The following is a 23,129-nucleotide window of genomic DNA, read 5'->3' on the forward strand; positions in this document are numbered from 1 at the left end:
TTCATGTGTACACACATACACCCCAACCATCTAATTCAGAACCTGGAATATGATGACTATATATTTAGTGGCAGATACTATAGAAATATATTTTCTATATTACTGAACATTTAGCAGCAGAAGAATAATTGGAGCATTTTAATTATCCAGTTAACCAGTGAGAATAGTAAAAAGAAATCAAATTTAGGGTTTAAAAAGCCATATGCATATCCAATATTTTATGAAGCAAGTACCATATCTGTAGTATAGCTTATATTCTTTAAAATGAGTACCATATATGTAGTATATTGCATTAAAATATTGGTGCTTGCACTGGTGCTCTCTCATTATTGGTTCCTTCTCTCTGGGAAACTGAGAGTGAGTTGGTCAAAATATATATCCTTGAATTCATGAAAGCCTTCCTTCTTTCCTTTTAACTCAATCAAATACATATGTCCAGGTAGGGTTAAAGCCCCGGAAGTACAGTGAAGAACAAAACCCACAAAGTCCCTTCACTTTAGAGACTTACATTCTAGTTGAAAATAAGCAAGTTGGTTAATTGTAGCTCATATAATCCCTGTGGGAATTAATGAAATCACATGATGAGAGACAGGAGGGGGTAGAAGTCCCATGGGGGTCAGTGGTTCAGGAGGGCCTGTCCATAGGCTGTGAGTGTTCTCCTATCTTCCCAGCAGGCACCACATTGCTGAATAATTCTCTTGCTTTACAAAATATTTAATTCATTGAAAATTTTTATTGTCTGATATTATGTTTTCTTTTTATGATAAATTTTAAAAGGTTCTCTGCATACTTATGTAATCACAAAGGGAGGTCTTAGATATGATTTACTTTGGCAAAATGATTATGTATGACAATTGGAAATATGATTAAATTGAGAAATTACACACAATCTTTTTAAGAACACAGCTGTTGTAGAAAATGAGATATCTGTATTTGCTTTAGAGCCAACACTGCTGTAATGTTTTTTTGTAAAGCACATAATTGCAATGCTGCAAAAAGATAGGGAAGTTGAATAATCTTGTCAGAGCATCTTCAGGGTTTGCCATATTGCTTTCTGTGTTTAGCAGAAGAACTCGTGTTGTGAGATGTAGAAATGGCAGCAGAACTTTTAGCACTGTAATGGGCTAACCGACTAAAATCCTTGATGAAATCACATGGTGATGTCTTGGTATTTTGAGACAAGAAAATCCATCCATGGTAATTCTGTTAGTCTTATTTGATGGTTAAAATTCTTTAAAGAGTTATCACACTTTAGTAATGTATTTCTCAGCAATAACTATTTAGTGTTATGACTAATAGTGAGTGCTAATGTCCATGCTTTTTTGTCTTTTTTTACTTTAAATCAATATGAATTTTTAATTTCCTGAATTTACTCTTTTGTTGTCAGTGATACTTTCGATGTCAAAGGAAAAATAATGTGTATTATTAAAAATAAATAAATAAATCAACTAGGCCTGAAATAGCATTATATTTTTATTCTAGTGGGTTAGAACCCTTTCTTTTTAAATTTTTTTTCTTAGATGGACACAATACTTTTGTATTAATTTATTTATTTTTATGTGGTGCTGAAGATCCAACCTAGTGCTCACATGTGCTAGGCAAGTGCTCTACCACTGAGCTACACCCCCAGCCCCAGGATAGCACTCTTCTTGGTAGATTAGAACGCTCAAAAAAAAAAAAAAAAAAAGCCAAAAACCTTAATTAAGGAACATATATAAATCTAACCGGAGTTTATCTTGCACAACTTGATGGGATTTTGTGTTTGTTTTTCCATCAGGTGCCTTTATTGTCCTGAGAGAGTGCAAGTGGTTGACTTAGAGGTGTCCTACCACCTGTCATCAGCAATTCTAGTGCACTTCTGACCTTTTACCATTCATATCTTCTGGAACCTTTTTCAGCATGATAAATGTTAAAATTAATACTCAACACTTTTTGACCAGCATTTTCCCAAGGGTACATATTGGTATAATTACATAATAATGATTGTAGACAATTTTTAAAATGTGCAAAGTAACAAGAAAAGAATATATTTTCATTAATTGCACCATCCATGCATAGCCACTGGTAATATTTTGCTGTTTCTTTCTTTTTTTGGTACCAGAGATTGAACCCAGTGGTGCTTAACCCCTGAGCCACATCCCCAGCCCTTTTTTATATTTTATTTAGAGATAGGGTCTCACTAAGTTGTTGAGGCTGGCTTTGAACTTGCAGTCCTCCTGCCTCAGCCTCCCAAGCCACTGGGATTACAGGATTGGGCCAGCATGCCCAGCACCTTTTGCTGTTTCTTTCCATTTGCTTTCCTATGTTGTGTGCACACATAAATATGTGAATAAATGGTGTTTTAATAATAGAATAATCTAAATATAATTTGTATTTTTATTTTATGTTTAATTGACAAATAATAATTGCATGTATGTACAGAGTTTACATACATGGAATGCTTTCATAGAGGTTTATACTGTGGAAAGATTAGAACTCAAGGTAAGTAATATCCATCACCTCATATACTTACCATCTTTTTCTGGTGAGAACCTTAGAAATCTATTCTTTTAACAATTTTGAAGTATATAATACATTACCATTAGGTTTAGTCATCATGTTGTATAGTCTCTATAACAGGCCTACCTGAAACTTAGTACCCTTTGACAAACATCTCTCCTCCTCTACTCCCCCAGCCTCTGGGAATCATCTTTAAATTTTCTGCTTTTGTGAGTTATTATATTCCAAATATAGGTAAAGTCATTTGATATTTGTCTTTCTGTGCCTTATTTCATATTTCACTTAACATCAGTAGGGACACAAAGGACCATTCACACTGATTTGTCCTTAGGTTTTTACTTAACACTTTAATTCTCAAGATGCTTCATTAAATATTTAAAAAATAAAAATATAGTTTTTGATGATCTGAATCATATACTATAAAACAATATACTATAGTTTTAGTTAACTTTCCTCCCACACTAGCACTATTTTGCTTTCTTGCAGTTGCATTGTGATTTACATTTTTACCATCAACGTTTATTAGTGCTTGACTACTCCCTGAGGATATAATTCTAGAGGAGATGTTACTGGGCTTTAGAATGTAAACTTTAAGACTAATTCTTTTTGCTAGATTTATATTGTTAAAAATGACACTTATTGAATTACAGTGATTAGCTATTAATCTAGACAATGTGGAAAGCAGAAAACCAAAACAGAAAAGAAATTATTTATAATCCTAGCATCTAAAGATGACTTCATTCAAGATTTCAATTTACATAATTTTCATTTTTTTATAATCCATTACATATTTGCCAAAAAGGATTATTTTGTTTCCTAAACTTTTTCCCCTGCTCAGTACTAACTTACCATCTCTGCCATTAGACAGCCTTCTACAATGTGATTTTACTGTCTATTATTAAAATGACATGTCTGCACAATGAGTTTAATTAACTCCCTCTTGGAGGACCTTTAGTTTATTTCTGATGTTTCATTATTATGTGAGCTCTAGCAGAAGAACCCTGTGTTTTGCCCCTTGAGCACATCTACTGTGATTTCATTAAGACAATTTCCTAGAAGAAGAATTGCTGGTTCAAATTATAGGAATAAATTTTAAGACTTTTGACAAATATTGCCGCATTGCCTTTTGACTGGTTGACATTTATACCAAAAAGAGGTAAGAAAGCAAAGTGTTCAAGAAAGTGGGATATGGCTAAGTGGTAAGTGTACTTGCTTAGCATGCAGGAGGTCCTGGGTTCGATCTCCAAACTGAAAAAAGAAAATTTACATGTTATTTATCTTAAATATAAACCATAGCTTTCCAGAAAACCTTTTTGAGAGCACCTGTTTTAAGTATTCATCAAGTATCTTCCTGGAGGTGAACATATCCAACATAAACTTACTCCAAATAGGAAAAAAATGTGGCTGGGTGATTTTAGTGGGGGATAGTCTCTTATTTGTGACTGGTCTTCTTTTTAAAAATATTTTTTTTGTACTTGTAGATGGGTAGGATGCCTTTATTTTATTTGTTCTGTGGTGCTAAGGATCGAACCTGGTGCCTCCTACATGCTAGGCAAGCGCTCTGCCACTGAGCCATGCCCTAGCCCCTAGTTGCTGGTCTTCTGTCTCTAACTTATTATGCTTGCTTCTTGTGTTTATCTTCAATTAAAAATTTGTTACTTTTCTATCACAGACTACTTGAAGATAACCCTTTATTTTTTCTTTCAGCCCCTTCAGTGGCTACACAAGAACCCTGGTCTTGGGAGCAGTACTTGAAAGAACAGAATGCTGTAGCAGCACCTGTTGAGCTGTTTTCCAAGGTCAGCCATTGGAGGTCTTACATTTTATATTAAACAAAATGAATTCATTTGTCTATATAACCCATTAATTCATTGGAATTTGGAGGTGGAATTAGGAAATGACCTAATGAAACTCATCAGTGCCTTACTGTTTCCAAGCATATGCTGGAGCTGGATTTTAACCTTAGTTCTGCCACAGTCCTGTCAGCTCTTTGACATTGGGAATGTCATTGTAAAGTAGGAAAAGCATGCTGCCTACCCGCTTGGGTTGTTGGAGGACTAAATCAATTGCACACATAAAGGACATGAAATACTACTGCATATAAATGCTCAGTAAGTTAATTTTTATCCTTCTCAGCTGATATTATTTGCATATACACACCAAAGGGCCACATTACAGGGATTTGCTTTAATGTGTTGCATGGCAGTGGTGGGTCAAGCAAGATGTTGGAGAAGATAATGGAACCCCTGAATCATGAAAAAGCAACTAGAAAGCTGTACAAAGCAGCCAGTGTAGTCTTGCTTAACCAAGTGATGACTGGCATTAGGATCTTGCAGCCACAAGGATCATCTATACCCAAGGTGTCAAATTGTTTGCTGACCTTCCTATTCTTGGTCTGAGTTTTCACTGTTTTAGAAGAATTTATATGAAGAATTCCATCAGATTTGCATCATTGCATTTTATTTATTTTTCCTTTTTTATTTGTTCTTTTTAGATGTACATGGCATTAGAATGTGTTTTGACATATTATACATACAAGGAGTATTATGTGTTCTAATTAGGATCCCAGGCTTGTGGTTGTACATGATGTGGAGTTACACTGGTCCTGTATTCATATATAAACACTTGTAGTTATGTGAACAAAGTTATGTACAATTCATTCTCCTGTCTATCCTATGCTTATCCTCCCTTTCTTCCTTTCATTCCCCTCTGTCTAATTCAGTGAACTACTATCTTCCCTCTCCCCGCTTATTGTATGTTAGTATCCACTATCAGAGAGAACATTCAACTTTTGCTTTTTGGGGACTGGTTTATTTCACTTAGCATGATAGTCTCCCGTTATATCCATTTGCCAGCAAATGCCATGATTTCATTCTTCTTTATGACTGAGTAATATTCTATTGTGTATATCTACCACATTTTCTTTATGCATTCATCTGTTGAAAGGCACCTATGTTGGTTCCATAGTTTAGGTGTAGTGAATTAAGTTGCTATAAAATTGATGAGGCTGCATCATTGCGGTATGCTGATTTTAAGTCCGTTGGGTATATACCAAGGAGTAGGATAACTTGTTCAAATGGTGGTTCCATTCCAAGTTTTCTGAGGACTCTCTATATTGCTTTCCAGAGTGGCTGTACCAATTTGCATTCCCATCAGAAATGTATGAGTGTACTTTTTTCCCCATATCCTCACCAATATTTATTGTTACTTGTATTCTTAATAATTGCCATTTGGACTGGAGTAAGATAAAACCTGTGTAGTTATAATTTTTATTTCTCTAATTTCTAGAGATGTTGAATATTTTTTCATGAATTTTTTGACCATTCATATTTCTTCTTCTGTGAAGTGTTTATTCAGTTCCTTTGCCCATTTAGTGCTGCTGAGAAGAAAGTATATTCAGTCATTGATGGAATAGTCTATATTTTTGTTTTGTCTAAATTATTAGTTATATTTTTTAGTTACATACCTTCTTTATTTAGTTTGTTAAAATTTTTTTTGAGCTTTATTATTATGCCCATAAAGAAATAAAGAAAATATTATGAAGATGGTTATTTATTTCAGTAGTAGAGTGTTTGCCTAGCATGGATGAGGCCCTGGGTTCTATCCCCAGCATCACAATAAATAAATAAGCAAATAAATGAATAAATAAAAATTACAGTACAAGAAGAAAAGAGCCATGTACTAATACTTGTTAATTATAATGATGTATATTTTAAAAAACAAAATATTTGTTGGTAACATTAATGAATAATTACAATTTCTGTCTCTGAGCTTAAAATTTTGAAATCTGCCAACAGTTTTGTCACGACTGAGCTTTTCCTTATGCCAAGTTCTTCAATCTCTTTTTATTTTTTATTTTATTTAAAAAATTTTTTTAATTTTAAGTTTTAAAATTTTTACAGACTGCATTTTGATTCATTATACACAAATGGGTTACAACTTTTCATTTCTATGATTGTACACAATGTAGATTCACACCATTCATGTAATCATATATGTACATAGGGTAATAATGTCTGTCTTAGCCCACTATCTTTCCTTTCCCCACCCCATCCCACCCCATTTCCCTCTACAACTTTCCAAAGAGTTACCCCATTCTTTCTCTTATCACCCCCCTCATTATGTATCATCATTCACTTATTAGAGAAAACATTTGACCTTTGGTTTTTTGGGCTTGGCTTATTTCACATAGCAACTCCATCCATTTACCAGCAAATGCCATAATTTTATTCTTTTTATGGCTGAATAATATTCCATTATATATTATATATACTACAGTTTCTTTACTCATTCATCAGTTGAAGGGCATCTAGGTTGGTTCCACAATCTAGCTATTGTGAATTGAGCAGCTATGAACATTGATGTGGCTGTATCTCTGTAGTATGCTGATTTTAAGTCCTTTGGGTATAGGCCAAGGAGTGGGATGACTGGGTCAAATGATGGTTCAATTTCAGGTTTTCTAAGGAATCTCCACACTGCTCTCCAGAGTGGCTGCACCAATTTGCAACTCCACCAGCAATGGATGAGTGTATCTTTTTCCCTGCATCCTCGCCAACACCTGTTGTTGCTTGTATTCTTGATAATAGACATTGTAGTTGGAGTGAGATGAAATCTTAGGGTGGTTTTGATTTTCATTTCTCTATTTACTAAAGATGATGAGCACTTTTTCATATATTTATAGATCATCTTCTTCTGTGAAGTGTCTGCCCAGTTCCTTAGCCCATTGATTGGATTCTTTTTATTTTTGGTGTAAAGATTTTTAAGTACTTTATACATTTTGGAGATTAGTGCTCTGTCTGAAGTGTGTGGAAAAGATTTTCTCCCACTCTGTAGGTTGTCTTTTCACACTATTGATTGTTTCCTTTGCTGAGAAAAAACTTTTTAGTTTGAATCCATCCCATTTATTGATTCTTACATTTATTTTTTGCACTCTGGGGGTCTTGTTAAGGAAGTCTGGTCCTAAGCCAACATGGTGAATTTTTGGATCTACATTTTCTTCTGTTTGTTGCAGGGTATTGGGTTTAATTTCCTAGGTCCTTGATCCATTTCCAGTTGAGTTTTGTACAGGGTGAGAGATAGGGGTTTAATTTCATTTTACTGTATATGGATTTCCAGTTTTGCCAGCACCATTTGTTGAGGAGGTTATCTTTTCTCCATTGTATGTTTATGGTACCTTTGTCTAATATGAGATAACAGTATTTATGTGGGTTTGTCTGTCTTCTATTCTGTACCATTGATCTACCTGTTTATTTTGATGCCTACACCATGCAGTTCGTCTTACTATTGCTTTATAGTATAGTTTAAGGTCTGGTATTGTGAAACCTCCAACATCACTCTTCCTGCCCAGGATTGCTTTGGCTTTCTGTCTCTCATTTTTCCAAATGAATTTCATGATTTTTTTTTTTTTAGTTCTATGAAGAATGTCATTGGAATTTTAATTGGAATTGCATTAAATCTGTATAATAGTTTTGGCAGTATGACCATTTGACAATGTTAATTTTGCCTATCCAAGAATGTGGGAGATCTTTCCATCTTCTAAGGTTTTCTTCAATTTCTTTCTTTACTCTTTAACCTCTTGTTAGATTGATTCCTAAGTATTTTTTTTTGAGGCTATTGTGAATGGGGTAGTTTTCCTAATTTCTCTTTCAGAGGGTTCATCACTTACAATTAGAAATGTACTAGATTTATAAGTGTTGATTTTATATCCTGCTACGTTGTGGAAATTTTGTGGTGGAGTTTTTCATCCTCTAAATATAGAATCATGTCATCAGCAAATAGTGACAGTTTGAGTTCTTCTTTTCCTATTCATATCCCTTTAACTTCTTTGGTCTGTCTAATTGCTCTGGCTAGAGTTTTCAATACTATGTTGAATAGAAGTGGTGAAAGTAGGCACCCCTGTCTTGTTCCAGTTTTCAGAGGGAATGCTTTCAGTTTTTTTCCACTAAGAATGATCTTTGCCATGGGCTTAGCATAAGTACTTTTTACCATGTTGGGGTATGTTCCTAACATCCCTGTTTTTTCTAGTGTTTTGAGAGGTGTTGTATTTTGTCAAATGCTTTCTCTGCATCTGTTGAAATAATCTTATGATTCTTAAGTCTATTGGTGTGATGAATTACATTTATTAATTTCTGGATGGTGAACCAACTTTGCATCCCCGGAATGAACCCTACTTGATTATGGTCCACAATTTCTTAATATGTTTTTGTATGCAATTTACCAGAATTTTGTTAAGGATTTTGTGTATACATTCATCAGGGATATTGGTCTAGTTTTGGTATCAGGGTGATACTAGCCTCATAGAATGTGTTTGGAAGGGTTCCCTCCTTTTCTATTTCATGGAATACTTTGAAGAATATTGGAATAAGTTCTTCTTTGAAGGTCTTGTAGAACTTGGCTGAGAATCCATCTGGTCCTGGGCTTTTCTTGGTTGGTAGGCTTTTGATGGCTTCTATTTCATTGCTTGAAATTGATCTGTTTAAATTGTGTATGTCCTCCTGATTCAGTTTGGGAGGATCATATGTCTCTAGAAACTTGTCAATTTCTTTGAGATTTTCTATTTTGTTGGAGTATAGATTTTCAAAGTAATTTCTAATCATGTTGTGTCTTTTGATGGTGTCTTCATGACATTTCCTTTTCCATTACAACTTTTAGTAAGTTTTCTCTCTCCTTCTCTTCATTAGTGTAGCTAAGGGATTATCAATTTTGTTTACTTTTTCGAAGAACCCACTTTTTGTTTTGTCAATTTTTTGAATTGTTTCTTTTGTTTCAGTTTTATTGATGTCTTCTACTTTTGGTGTTGTTCTGTTCTTTTTCTAGGGCTTTGAGATGTAAGGTTAGGTCATTTAGTTGTTGACTTTTTATTCCTTTCTTGAATGTACTCAACGCAATGAATTTTCCTCTTAGTACTGCTTTTATAGTGTCCCAGATATTTTGATATGTTGTATCATTGTTCTCGTTTACCTCTAAGAATTTTTTTTATCACCTCCCTGATGTTTTCTGTTATCCATTCTTCATTCAGTAGCATATTATTTAGTCTCCAGGTATTGGAGTATTTTCAGTTTTTATTTTATCATTGATTTCTAATTCCATTCCATTATGATCTGATAGAATACAAGGTAGTGTCTCTATCTTCTTGTATTTGCTAACATTAGCTTTGTGGCATAATATATGGTCTCTTTTAGAGAAGGATCCATGTGCTGCTGAGAAGAAAGTGTATTTGTTCTTGGTTGGATGGTATGTTCTATAAATGTCTGTTAAGTCTAAATTATTGATTGTGTTATTGAGATCTATGGTTTCTTTGTTCAATTTTTGTTTGCAAGATCTGTCCAGTGGTGAGGGAGGTGTGTTAAAATCACCTAGAATTATTGTGTTGTGGTCTGTTTGGTTTCTAAAATTGAGAAGGATTTGTTTGACATACATGGATGAGCCATTGTTTGGGGCATAGATTTTTTTTTTTATTACTATTGTATACAAATGGGATACATGTTGTTTCTCTATTTGTACATGGAGTCAAGGCATACCATTTGTGTAATCATACATTTACATAGGGCAATGATGTTTGATTATTTTTTTTCCCTTCCACCCCACCCCTCCCACCCCTCTTTTCCCTCTATACAGTCCTTCTTTCCTTCATTCTTACCCTACTCCTTATCCCTAACCCTAAACCTAACCCTAACCCTAATGCTAACCCCTCCCACCCCCCATTATATGTCCTCATCCGCTTATCAGCGAGATCATTCGTCCTTTAGTTTTTTGAGATTGGCTTATCTCACTTAGCATGATATTCTCCAATTTCATCCATTTGCTTGCAAATGCCATAATTTTATCTTCATAATTTTATTCTTCATTGCGGAGTAATATTCCATTGTATATATATGCCACAGTTTCTTTATCCATTCATCAACTGAAGGGCATCTAGGTTGGTTCCACAATCTGGCTATGGTGAATTGAGCAGCAATGGACATTGATGTGGCTGTGTCTCTGTAGTATGCTGATTTTAATTCCTTTGGGTATAGACCAAGGAGTGGGATAGCTCGGTCAAATGGTGTTTCCATTCCAAGCTTTCTGAGGAATCTCCATACTGCTTTCCAGAGTGGCTGCACTAATTTGCAACCCCACCAGCAATGTATGAGTGTTCCTTTTTCACCACATCCTCGCCAACACCTATTGTTGCATGTGTTCTTGATAATCGCCATTCAAATTGGGGTGAGATGAAATCTTAGGGTAGCTTTGATTTGCATTTCCCTTATTACTAGAGATGTTGAACATTTTTTCATATATCTGTTGATTGCTTGTACATCTTCTTCTGTGAAGTGCCTGTTCATTTCCTTAGCCCATTTGTTGATTGGATTATTTGTATTCTTGGTGTAGAGTTTTTTGAGTTCTTTATAGATTCTGGAAATTAGCGCTCTATCTGAAGTATGGTTGGCAAAGATATTCTCCCACTCTGTAGGCTCTCTCTTCGCATTGCTGATAGTTTCCTTTGCTGAGAGAAAACTTTTTAGTTTGAATCTATCCCAGTTGTTGATTCTTGCTTTTATTTCTTGTGCTTTGGGAGTCCTGTTAAGGAAGTCTGATCCTAAGCCAACAAGTTGAAGATTTGGACCTACTTTTTCTTCTATAAGATGCAGGGTCTCTGGTCTGATTCTGAGGTCCTTGATCCATTTTGAGTTGAGTTTTGTGTAGGGTGAGAGATAGGGGTTTAATTTCATTCTATTGCATGTGGTTTTCCAGTTTTCCCAGCACCATTTGTTGAAGAGGCTGTCTTTTCTCCATTGCATATTTTTGGCCCCTTTGTCTAGTATGAGAAAATTGTATTTATTTGGGTTTGTGTCCATGTCCTCTATTCTGTACCATTGATCTACCTGTCTATTTGGGTACCAATACCATGCCATTTTTGTTACTATTGCTTTGTAGTAGAGTTGAAGATCTGGTATTGCGATACCTTCTGCTTCGCTCTTGCTACTGAGGATTGCTTTAGCTATTCTGGGTTTTTTATTCTTCCAGATGAATTTCACAATTGCTTGCTCTATTTCTGCAAGGTTCATCATTGGGATTTTAATTGGAATTGCATTGAATCTGTATAGCACTTTAGGTAGTATGGCCATTTTGACAATATTAATTCTTCCTATCCAAGAACATGGGAGATCTTTCCATCTTCTAAGGTTTTCTTTAATTTCTTTCTTTAGTGTTCTGTAGTTCTCATTGTAGAGGTCTTTCACCTCTTTTGTGAGATTGATTCCCAAGTATTTTATTTTTTTCAATGCTATTGTGAATGGGGTAGTTTTCCTAATTTCTCTTTCTGAAGATTCATCACTTATGTATAAAAATGCATTGGATTTATGAGCATTGATCTTGTAACCCGCTACTTTACTGAATTCACTTATGAGTTCTAAAAGTTTTCTGGTGGAATTTCCAGGTTCCTCTAAATATATAATTATGTCGTCAGTGAACAGGGATAGTTTGAGTTCTTCTTTTCCTATTCGTATCCCTTTAATTTCTTTGGTTTGTCTAATTGCTCTGGCTAGAGTCTCAAGGACGGTGTTGAATAGAAGTGGTGAAAGAGGGCATCCCTGCCTTGTTCCAGTTTTTAGGGGGAACGCTTTCAGTTTTTCACCATTTAGAATGATATTGGCCATGGGCTTAGCGTAGATGGCCTTTATAATGTTAAGGAATGTTCCCACTACCCCAATTTTTTCTAGTGTTTTGAGCATGAAGGGATGCTGTATTTTATCAAATGCTTTTTCTGCATCTATTGAAATAATCATGTGTTTCTTAACTTTAAGTCTGTTGATATGATGAATGACATTTATTGATTTCCAGATGTTGTACCAACCTTGCATCCCTGGGATAAAAACCACTTAATCTGGTGCACTATCTTTTTAATATATATTTGTATGCGATTTGCTAAAATTTTGTTGAGAATTTTTGCGTCAATGTTCATTAAGGATATTGGTCTGAAATTTTCTTTCCTCGAGGTGTCTCTGTCTGGTTTAGGAATCAGGGTGATATTGGCTTTGTAGAACAAGTTTGGGAGGGTTCCCTCTTCTTCTATTTCATGGAATACTTTGAGGAGTATTGGAATGAGCTGTTATTTAAAGGTTTTGTAGAACTCAGCTGAGAACCCATCTGGTCCCAGACTTTTTATTGTTGGTAGGCTTTTGATGACCTCTTCTATTTCATTGCTTGAAATTGGTTTATTTAAGTTCTGTATGTCCTCCTCGTTCAGTTTAGGTAATTCATATGTCTCTAGAAATTTGTTGATGTCTTCGAGGTTTTCTGTTTTGTTGGAGTATAGATTTTCAAAATAGCTTCTAATTATGTTTTGTATTTCAGTCCTGTCTGTTGTGATGTTTCCTTGTTCATTCCGAATTTTAGTAATTTCTCTTTGTTAGTGTGGCTAAGGGTTTATCAATTTTGTTTATTTTTTCAAAGAACCAACTGTTTATTTTTGTTAATTTTTCCAATTGTTTCTTTTGTTTCAATTTCGTTGATTTCAGCTCTGATTTTAACTATTTTCTGTCTTCTACTACTTTTGGTATTGGTCTGCTCTTCTTTTTCTAGGGCTTTGAGCTGTAGTGTTAAGTCGTTTATTTGTTGATCTCTACTTCTTTTTTTGAATGCGCCCCATGAATAAATCTTCTTCTAAGTACTGCTTTCATAGTGTCCCAGAGATTTTGATATGATGTGTCTTTGTTCTCGTTTACTTCTAAGAATTTTTTTATTTCCCTCCTAATGTCTTCTGTTATCCATTCATCATATAATAGTGTATTATTTAATCTCCAGGTATTGGAGAATTTTCTGTTTTTTATTCTGTCATTTATTTCTAATTTCAATCCATTATGATCTGATAGAGTACAAGGTAGTATCTCTATCTTCTTGTATTTGTTAACAGTAGCTTTGTGGCATAAAATATGGTCTGTTTTAGAGAAGGATCCATGTGCTGCTGAGAAGAAAGTGTATTCGTTGTTTGTTGGATGGTATATTCTATATATGTCTGTTAAGTCTAAATTGTTGATTGTGTTATTGAGATCTATGGTTTCTTTATTCAATTTTTGTTTCGAAGATCTATTCTTTGGTGAGAGAGGTGTGTTAAGATCACCTGGAATTATTGTGTTGTGGTCTATTTGATTTCTGGAATTGAGAAGGATTTGTTTGACGTATGTGGATGAGCCAATATTGGGGCATAGATATTTATGATTGTTATGTCTTGCTGATTTATGCTTCCCTTAAGCAGCATGTAATGTCCTTCTTTATCCCTTCTGACTAGTTTTGGCTTGAAGTCCACATTATCTGAAATGAGGATGGATACTCCAGCTTTTTTGCTGTGTCCGTGTGCATGGTATGTTTTTCCCCATCCTTTCACCTTTAGTCTATTGGTGTCTCTTTCTATGAGATGAGTTTCTTGCAGGGAGCATATTGTTGGATTTTTCTTTTTAATCCAATCTGCCAGTCTATGTCTTTTGATTGATGAGTTCAGGCCATTAACATTCAGGGTTATTATTGAGATATGATTTGTATTCCCAGTCATTTGACTCATATTTGTTTTTTGACATGATTTGGTTTCTCCTTTATTTGGCTATTCCTTTAGGCTAGCGCCTCCTGTTGCTGATTTGTATCGTTGTTATTCATCTCTTCCTCATGGAATATTTTGCTGAGAATGTTCTGTAATGCTGGCTTTCTATTGTAAATTCCTTTAGCTTTTGTTTATCATGGAAGGATATTATTTAATCGTCAAATTTGAAGGTAAGTTTTGCTGGTTGGCATAAGATTCTTGGTTGGCATCCATTTTCTTTCAGGGCTTGGTATATGTTGTTCCAGGCCCTTCTAGCTTTTAGGGTCTGGATTGAAAAATCTGCTGATATTCTTATTGGTTTCCCTCTGAATGTAATTTGTTTCTTTTCTGTCGTGGCCTTTAAAATTCTGTCTTTATTTTGTATGTTAGGTTTTTTTCATTATAATGTGCCTTGGTGTGGGTCTGTTGTAATTTTGTATATTTGGAGTTCTATAAGCCACTTGTACTTGGTTTTCCATTTCATTCTTCAGATTTGGGAAATTTTCTGATATCATTTCATTGAATAGATTGTTCATTCCTTTGGTTTGTTTCTCTAAGCCTTCCTCAATCCCAGTAATTCTTAAATTTGGGCTTTTCATGATATCCCATAGTTCTTGGAGATTCTGTTCACGATTTCTTACCATCTTCTCTGTTTGGCCAACTTTGCTTTCAAGATTAAATAATTTGTCTTCAATGTCTGAGGTTCTGTCTTCCAGGTGTTCTATCCTATTGGTTATGCTTTCTATGGAGTTTTTAACTTGGTTTATTGTTTCCTTCATTTCAAGTATTTCAGTTTTTTTTTTTTTTTTTCAGTATCTCTAACTCTTTATTGAAATGATCTCTTGCTTCCCCTTTTTGGTCTTTTAACTGTTGATTGGTGCGATCATTTAATGCCTGCATTTGCTCTTTCATCTCCTCCTTCAATGCCTGCATTTGCTCTTTCATCTCCTCATTTGCTTCCCTGATTGTTTTAATTATGTACATTCTGAACTCCCTTTCTGACATTTCTTCTGCTGTGCTGTCATTGGGTTTTATTGATGTGGTATCTAGGTTTGTTTGGGACATTTTCTTCCCTTGTTTTCTCATATTGGTCTGCTGTCAGTTTAACCCTGAGATATTGCAGATTTCCTCTATTGACTTATAGTGTCCTGGTAGATTTCCAGTGTCTCACCTCCCAGACTTCAGTAGCCTGAAGTCTTGGAGGAACTTGATAATGCAGTGCTTCTGAAGAAAGCTGCCCCTAGCCCCCTACTGGTTCCAGGGCTTGGAGCTGGCTCTGTGCGGAAAGGCTCTCACTGGGGGCCTGCACTGTGCAGCTGGCTGTGTGGGAGGAGCCCACTGCCGGAGTGTGGAAGGCTACCTGGGGAAGACTCTAGCTGCACTGCCCTGCTCTGATAAGCCTCCCCTATCTGTGCCTGCCGCCCAGGCCAAGTTTTGCCCAATGGGGGAGTCTCACCCCATGACTCTATTTTTGTCTAAGTCTCTCAATGTTTCTCCTTCTTGACTTGGAGCTTGTTCTGATCAGAAAGACTCTCACTAGGAGGCCTGCTCCGAGAACCTGGAGAAGCTGGCTGTGTGGGAGGAGTCCACTGCCGGAGTGTGGAAGGCTACCTGGGGAAGACTCTAGCTGCACTGCCCTGCTCTGATAAGCCTCCCCTATCTGTGCCTGCCGCCCAGGCCAAGTTTTGCCCAATGGGGGAGTCTCACCCTGTGACTCTATTTTTGTCTAAGTCTCTCAATGTTTCTCCTTCTTGACTTGGAGCTTGTTCTGATCAGAAAGACTCTCACTAGGAGGCCTGCTCCGAGAACCTGGAGAAGCTGGCTGTGTGGGATGGGCCCACCGCCGGAGTGCACAGGGCTGCCTGTGGAAGACTCTAGCTGCCCTGCCCTGCCTCGATAAGACACCTGTATCTGGGCCTGCCACCCGGGCCGAGCTTTACCCAGTGGGCAGACTCAACCATGGCTCTATTTTAGTCCGAGGCTCTCAATGTCTCCCCTTCTTAACTCCTGGGTTCTGGAGAGACTGGGGATGCAGTCACCCTCTAGTCCGCCATCTTGGATTGCCCCGTGGAAAGAGCCTGCGGCCAGAGTGGGCAGAGCTGCCTGGAGAAGTCTCTGCCCTGATCCCAGAGGCTGCTTGCAGATCGAAGCTCTCCGTTGGCTCGGGGACTTGTGACTGGCTCCATGTAGAAAGGCTCTCACTGGCCAGTGTGCTCCGAGAAGCTAGCCTTGAAAGGTGCCTCCCACCGCAGGGGGCCAGGTTGCTTCGGGAAGTCTCTGGCTGCCCTGTCCTGGTCCCTGAAGCCGCTTGTGGGCCAGAGCACGCGGTGCTGGCTCCGGTATTTGGAGCCTTGGTGTGGTTCTGTTGTAATTTTGTGTATTTGGAGTCCTATAAGCCTCTTGAACTTGATTTTCCATTTCATTCTTCATATTTGGGAAATTTTCTGATATTATTTCATTGAATAGATTGTTCATTCCTTTGGTTTGTTTCTCTAAGCCTTCCTCAATCCCAATAATTCTCAAATTTGGCATTTTCATGATATCCCATAGTTCTTGGAGATTCTGCTCATGATTTCTTACCATCTACTCTGTTCAACTTTGTTTTCAAGATTAAATATTTTGTCTTCAATGTCTGAGGTTCTTCCAGGTGTTCTATCCTATTGGTTATGCTTTCTATGGAATTCTTAATTTGGTTTATTGTTTCCTTCATTTCAAGGATTTTTGTTTGTTTTTTTTTCAATATCTCTAACTCTTTATTGAAATGATCTTTTGCTTCCTGTATTTGCTCTTTTAACTGTCGATTGGTGCGGTACTTTAATGCCTGCATTTGCTCTTTCATCTCATCATTCAATGCCTGCATTTGCTCTTTCATCTCATCGTTTGCTTCCCTGATCATTTTCATTATGTACATTCTGAACTCCCTTTCTGTCATTTCTTCTGCCATGCTGTCGTTGGATTTTATTAATGGAACAGCTAGATTTGTTTGGGGCATTTTCTTCCCTTGTTTTCTCTTATTGTTCAGGAATGAGTGGATCATTAAGATATTGCAGATTTCCTCTATCCACTTATAATGTCCCTGAAGATTGCTAGTATATCCCCTCTTATCCTTCAGTAGCCTGAAGTCTTGGAGGAAGTTGATAATGCGGAGCTCCACGAAGAAGCTGCCTCTCTAGGGATGGTGACCCTCAGGTGGGGTATATTCCCTGCTAGTGGGCAGAGGTGCCTCCACTTGTTGACCAATGTTCATCCAAAGGGAAACTAGGCTGTGGGCTGAGGCAAGTCCTGTTTATGCCTATGTCTCTGGTTTTACCATCCTTGTGGGAAAACCTCACCCGGCGGGGAATACTCACCTGGTGGGTTGTCTCGCTGGTCAGTTGCCCTCCTAGAGGTTCCCCTCAATCTACAACTACCGCCTGGGCTGGGCTGTCTTCCTCTGCAACGTTCCCAGGGGCCCGGACCTACCTCCTGGGCCTGGGAGCCTCACCCTTCCCAGACGAGTCTCCTTAGGCTGCCTCTCCTCAGAGAATCTGCCCGCAGTCCTGGAAACTTCGCTCCACCCCTAAGTGTGTCTTTGTGCGGCTCTTGCACCAAGAAGCCGCCTAGGTCCTGGTACCCTGCTCTGCACCTAATTGACTGGCTATGCGGCCCCTCCTCTGAGCTGCCACCTGGAGCCCCGTACAATAGCTCCAATACCCAGAGACCCGCCACACACCTCCTCCTCCGGACAGCCGCCCGGTGTTCCTACGCAGTCAGTAGGAGTCCAAGCAACTCACTTCACTTCTCCTCCTCCTGCCAACCGCCTTTAGCCCTAGGCAGTCACTCCGAGTCCAAGTGACCCTCCCTGTCCTCCTCCTTGGGGTAGCCCCCCGGGTGTTCAGGAGCGGTGGCTCCGAGACCAAGTGACCCACCGCGTTCCTCCTCCAGGCATGCCCCAGGTGTTCAGGAGTGGTCGCTTTGAGCCCAAACAACTCACCACTCCCCTTCTCCTCTGAGCAGCCACCCGGAGCTCTGATGCAGTCACTCCTAGACCAAGCGACCCGTCACTCTCCTCCTCTTCCTCCGGGCAGCCCTTCCGTTGTTCTGAAGCGGTCGTTCTGAGTCCAAACAGCTCGTCGCGCAGCTCCTCCTCTGGCAACCGCCTGTAGCTCTGATTCTGTCACTCTTAGACCAAGCGACCGGCTGCACTCCTCCTCTTCCTCCGGGCAGCCCCCGGTGTTCAGAAGCGGTTGCTCTGAGTCTAAACAGCTCGCCACGCTGCTCCTCCTCTGGCAACCGCCTGTAGCTCTGGTGTAGTCCCTCTGAGTCCAAGCGACCTGCCGCGCTCCTCCTCTTCCTCCGGGCAGCCCCCCAGTGTTCAGGAGCGGTCGCTCTGCGTCCAAACAGCTCGCCACACAACTCCTCCTTAGGCCGCCGCCCGGAGCCCCAGTGGTTGCTCCAAGTCCAAACGCTGTGCTGAGCAGCCACCTCTACCATGTTCCCATTTGTCCACGTTTACCACTTCAGCGGGAGAGACTCACCTGGTGGCTTTGAGTTGGTCCCAAGTCTCTCCTCTATCTCCTCTTTTGAATCCTGCATCCTGGAGCAACATGAAATGCAGCCATCCTCTAGTCCGCCATGTTGAAACCTCAATCTGTGTCTTTTGATTGATGAGTTTAGGCCATTAACATTTAGGGTTATTATAGAGATATGATTTGTGTTCTTTGTCACTTTTACTTATTTTTGGTTTTTAACTTGTTTGGTTTTTTTTTTTGATTGACTTTTTCTTTAGGACAGTTCCTCCCTTTGCTGACTTACATCGTTGTTTTTCATTTCCTCTTCAAGGAATATTTTGCTGAGAATGTTCTGTAGTTTAGGCTTTCTATTTTACATTCTTTCAACTTTTGTTTATCATGAAAGAATTTTATTTTGTCATCACATCTGAAGTTTAGTTTTGCTGTTTTTAAGATTCTTGGTTGGCCACCATGTTCTTTCAGAGCTTGAAATATGTTGTTCCAGGTCCTTCTAGCTTTTAGGGTCTAGGCTGAGAAATCTTCTGATATCCGTATTGGTTTTTCCCTATATGTAATCAGATGCTTTTCTCTTGCAGTCTTTAAAATTCTATGTTTATTTTGGATTTTGAGAATTTTCATTATAACGTGCCTTGTTGTGGATCAGTTGTAATTTGTACGTTTGGTGTCCTGTAAACCTCTTTTAGTTGATTTGTCATTTTTCATTCTTCAGGTTTGGGAAATTTTCTGATATTATTTCGTTGAATAGGTTGTTTATTTCTTTGGTTTGTATCTCCGTGCCTTCCACAATCCTCGTAATTCTTAAATTTGGTCTTTTCATGATATCCCATTATTCTTGGAGGTTCTGTTCATGATTTCTAACCATCTTCTCTGTTTGGGCAACTTTATTTTCAAGATCAAGTATTTTTTTTTTATTGTCTGAGGTTTTGTTTTCCAAGTAATCTAGTTTGTTGTTGATGCTTTCCATTGAGGTTTTAATTTGGTTTATTGTTTCCTTCATTTCAAGGATTTCTGTTTGGATTTTTTTTCTTTCAGAATCTCTATCTCTTTGTAGAAAAGATCTTTTGCTTTCTGCAGTTGCTTTTTAACTGTTTTTAGAGTGATTGTTCATTTTACGCATTTGTTCTTTTATCTCATCCTTTGCTTTATGAATCATTTTAATCATGAATATTCTGAACTCCTTTTCTGACATTTCTTCTACCATACTGTCATTGGATTCAATTAATATAGAATCTTGGAATGTTTGGAACATTTTCTTCCCTTGTCTTTTGATGATGTTCACTTATCTTCCCCTGCAAGTGTGTGGATCTGGGGTATTGAAATTTCTCTCTTATGGGCTTATGGTGACCCTTCAGATTTCCAAAATCTTTTCTTTAAGGGGGAGATCAATATTAGCAGCACCCAATATAGACAATATGCAGCCCCAAACCAAATATCCCCTATGAAGATGTTAACAGTAGATTTTCAATGAGGTCTGCAGTTTCACGTGAAGGACAAAGAGGATGGGGAGGGGTGTAGGATGTAACCGTTAATGGGAATAGAGTATATACAAGTACTAGATCGTAGGAAGAGTGAAAGCAGAATCAAAACGTTTGTTGTTAGCATGAGAAAAGGAAGAAAGAGACTGAAGGGAACAGGTAAACAAAGAAAAATAGAGCAAGAAAAATAAAGAAATAAAACTTAAAAATTTTGAAAAGGAGAAAAAAAAATCTTTACTATAACAGTCATTTACTATTCAAACCTCCCAGTCTTCAGTAGCCTATTGCATGAGAGGTATCTGACAATGAGCTTCCTGTTTCCCGCAGGCATCTCAGGATGTGATTTGCCCGACCTAAAGATGGCAGCTTCTGTTTCCAGAATAATCCAAGATGGCTACACTGACTTTCAAGTGTGTGGGCAAATGGGGACTTGCAGCACTGAGCGTGGGTGCCAAGTCTGCGTGGGGTGCAGTCAGCTGGGCCAGGGGTCCTGGAGGCCGGGTGCAGTGGATCAGACTCGGGTGTCTTGGAGGCAGAATGTGGTCAGTATGGCTGGGGGTCCTGCAGGTCCTGACTGTTGTCCTAAAATGGTGGTAGCCACATGTAACCAAACTGTGGATACTGTGACAATGGACTTCCAGGCAATAGCAGTTAGCAGGCTATCTGCTGGCTGTCTGCAGGCTACCTGCAAACGATCAGCAGGTGGAGCTCAAGCGATGGATGATGGGTAGGTGAAAGGCAGTCAATGGGCAGGTGAGAGGCAGGCACACGGGCAAATGGCGGATGATAGGTGGCAGTCAGTGAGCCATCTGTACTCTAAAAGTAGGTGATATGCTGGCAGGCAGTGGGTGATCATGGTGGACAAATGGGTTAAACAGTAGGGTATCGATGAGTGTCATAGACTGCTTTACAGAGAAACAAAATTTTCGCCGCTTGAAATCTGAGTTATGCAGTGACAAGAAGTGCAGCCTCTCCCTAGTCCACCATCTTGGATCTGAACCTTTATTTAGTTTTTGTTTGGAAGATCTACCCAGTGATGAGAGATGCATGTTTAATTCACTGATTATTATTGTGTTGTGGTATATTTGGTTTTCGAAACTGAGAATTGTTTGTTTGATGTATGTAGATACTCCATTTTTGGGGGGACATACACATTTATGATTGTTATGTCTTGTTGATGTATAATTCCTTTAAGCAGTATGAAATGACCTTAGTCCCTTCTGATTAACTTCAGCTTGAAGTTCACTTTATCTGATATGAGGATAGAAATCCCTGCTTATTTGTGAGATCCATGTGAGTGATATGTTCGTTTCCCAGCCTTTTACCTTGAATCTGTGGATGTCTTTGCCTATGAGGTGAGTCTCTTGGAGAAAGCATATTGTTGGGTCTTGTTTTATAATACTATCTGCCAGCCTTGGTCTTTGATTGAAGAGTTTAGGCTGTTTACATTTAGTGTTATTACTGAGATATGATTTTCATTTTTTGTAACATTGGTTTGTTTCTGATTTTTCATTTGAATTAGTTTCTCTATTGATTGACTGTTAATTAAGTGCAGTTCCTTCCTTTGCTGGCTTTTACTTTTATTTTTTATTTATTCTACATGAAATATCTTACTGAGTATGTTTTATAGTACAGGCTTTCTAGTTGTGAATTCTTTTAACTTTTGTTGATTACAGAAGGTTTTTATTTTATCGTAAATTCTGAAACTTAATTTTTCTGGGGGTATTCTTGACCATCATCCATTTTCTTTCAGAGCTCAGTATGTATTATTCCAAGACCTCCTAGCTTTGAGTGTATGGGTTGAGCAAACAGAAGAGATGCAGATTGGTTTCCCTCTAAATATAACCAGTCATTTTCTCTGACAACCTGTAAAATTCTATCCTTATTCTGTATGTTTGTCATTTTTATAATAACATGCCTTTATGTGGGTCTGTTGTAATTTTGTATATTTGGGATCCTGTAAGCCTCCTGTCTTTGATTTTCATTGTTTAGGTTTGGGAAATCTTCTGATATTATTTCATTGAAAAGGTTGTGCATTCCTTTGGTTTGTATCTCTGAACCTTCATCTATCCTGATAAATTTTAAATTAGGTCTTTTCATGTTATTCCATATTTCTTAGAAGCTCTGTTCATGTTCTCTTAATATCTCTTCTCCATGGTCAACTTTATTTTCAAGATTATATATTCTGACTTTATTGCTTGAAACTCTTTCTTCCAAGTGGCCTAGTCTGCTAGTGATCCTTTCCATCAAATTTTCGGCTTATTGATTCTTTCATTTTGAGGATTTCTGCTTGATTTTTGTTCAGAATGATCAAAAGTGATCTTTCACTTCCTATATTTTCTCTCGATTTCATTCCTTATATTGTTCTTTACCTCACTGAAGAGTTAAACTATGAACATTCTATAAACACCATCTCTGACATTTCTTTCACTGTGGTGTTGGTGTATTCTGTTATTGAAGTATCTTTGTTTGTTTGGGATGATTTGTTCCCTCGCTTTTTTTTTTTTATTTGTGTGTCTGCCTATCCTATTGTATGGATCAGAGGCAGTAAAGTTTCTACCCTGTGGACTTGCAGTGTCCCTGAAGGTTTCAGTACTTTACTGTTTAGGTGGTGACAAATAACTACCATGACCAATGCAGAGTATTCAGCATTAAACCAAATAGTTCCTGCTCTGTTGTCTACAATGTTAATTGTGACAATAAACAGAAATGATTTATCAGTTATTTCCTATGATAAAAATAGTAAGTATGTAAAAGGGTTTATATTTCTAATGGTGGACAGAGGGAGAACAGAAGTGATGTAAGATGTGATGATTCTGAGGAAGGAGGAGAACAAATTGAAGTAAAAATTAAGGGAAGTGTGAAAGAGAGAACAATCAACTTTGGTGGCTAGCCAAAAAAAAAAAAAAAAAAAAAAAAAAGGGAAAATCAATAAAATAAGTGATAGGTAAATTAAGTAAAATTTTTTAAAAATGAAAGAATACATAACCAAACCAAAATATACTAATCAAACATCCTAGTTCTCAAAATACTGATCCATGAAAAATAACTTGTTTAAAAAATGGTAGAAATGAGAAAAAAACAAAATGA

General features: G+C 37.7%; 1 protein-coding gene across 9 annotated transcripts in view; it reads left to right on the forward strand.

Moving 5' to 3' along the window:
- L3mbtl4 (L3MBTL histone methyl-lysine binding protein 4) overlaps window positions 1-23,129 on the forward strand; it is a 520,509-nt gene that overhangs the window by 162,408 nt on the left and 334,972 nt on the right. For all 9 annotated transcript variants that reach the window (XM_047526991.1, XM_047526997.1, XM_047526990.1 and 6 more), the window contains exon 5: window positions 4,207-4,298. In XM_047526991.1, coding sequence (XP_047382947.1) covers window positions 4,207-4,298 — 92 coding nt within the window. The remainder of the gene's footprint in view (window positions 1-4,206; window positions 4,299-23,129) is intronic.

This window comes from Sciurus carolinensis, chromosome 15, assembly GCF_902686445.1.
Source record: "Sciurus carolinensis chromosome 15, mSciCar1.2, whole genome shotgun sequence".
In the NCBI taxonomy this organism is placed as follows: Eukaryota; Metazoa; Chordata; class Mammalia; order Rodentia; family Sciuridae; genus Sciurus; species Sciurus carolinensis.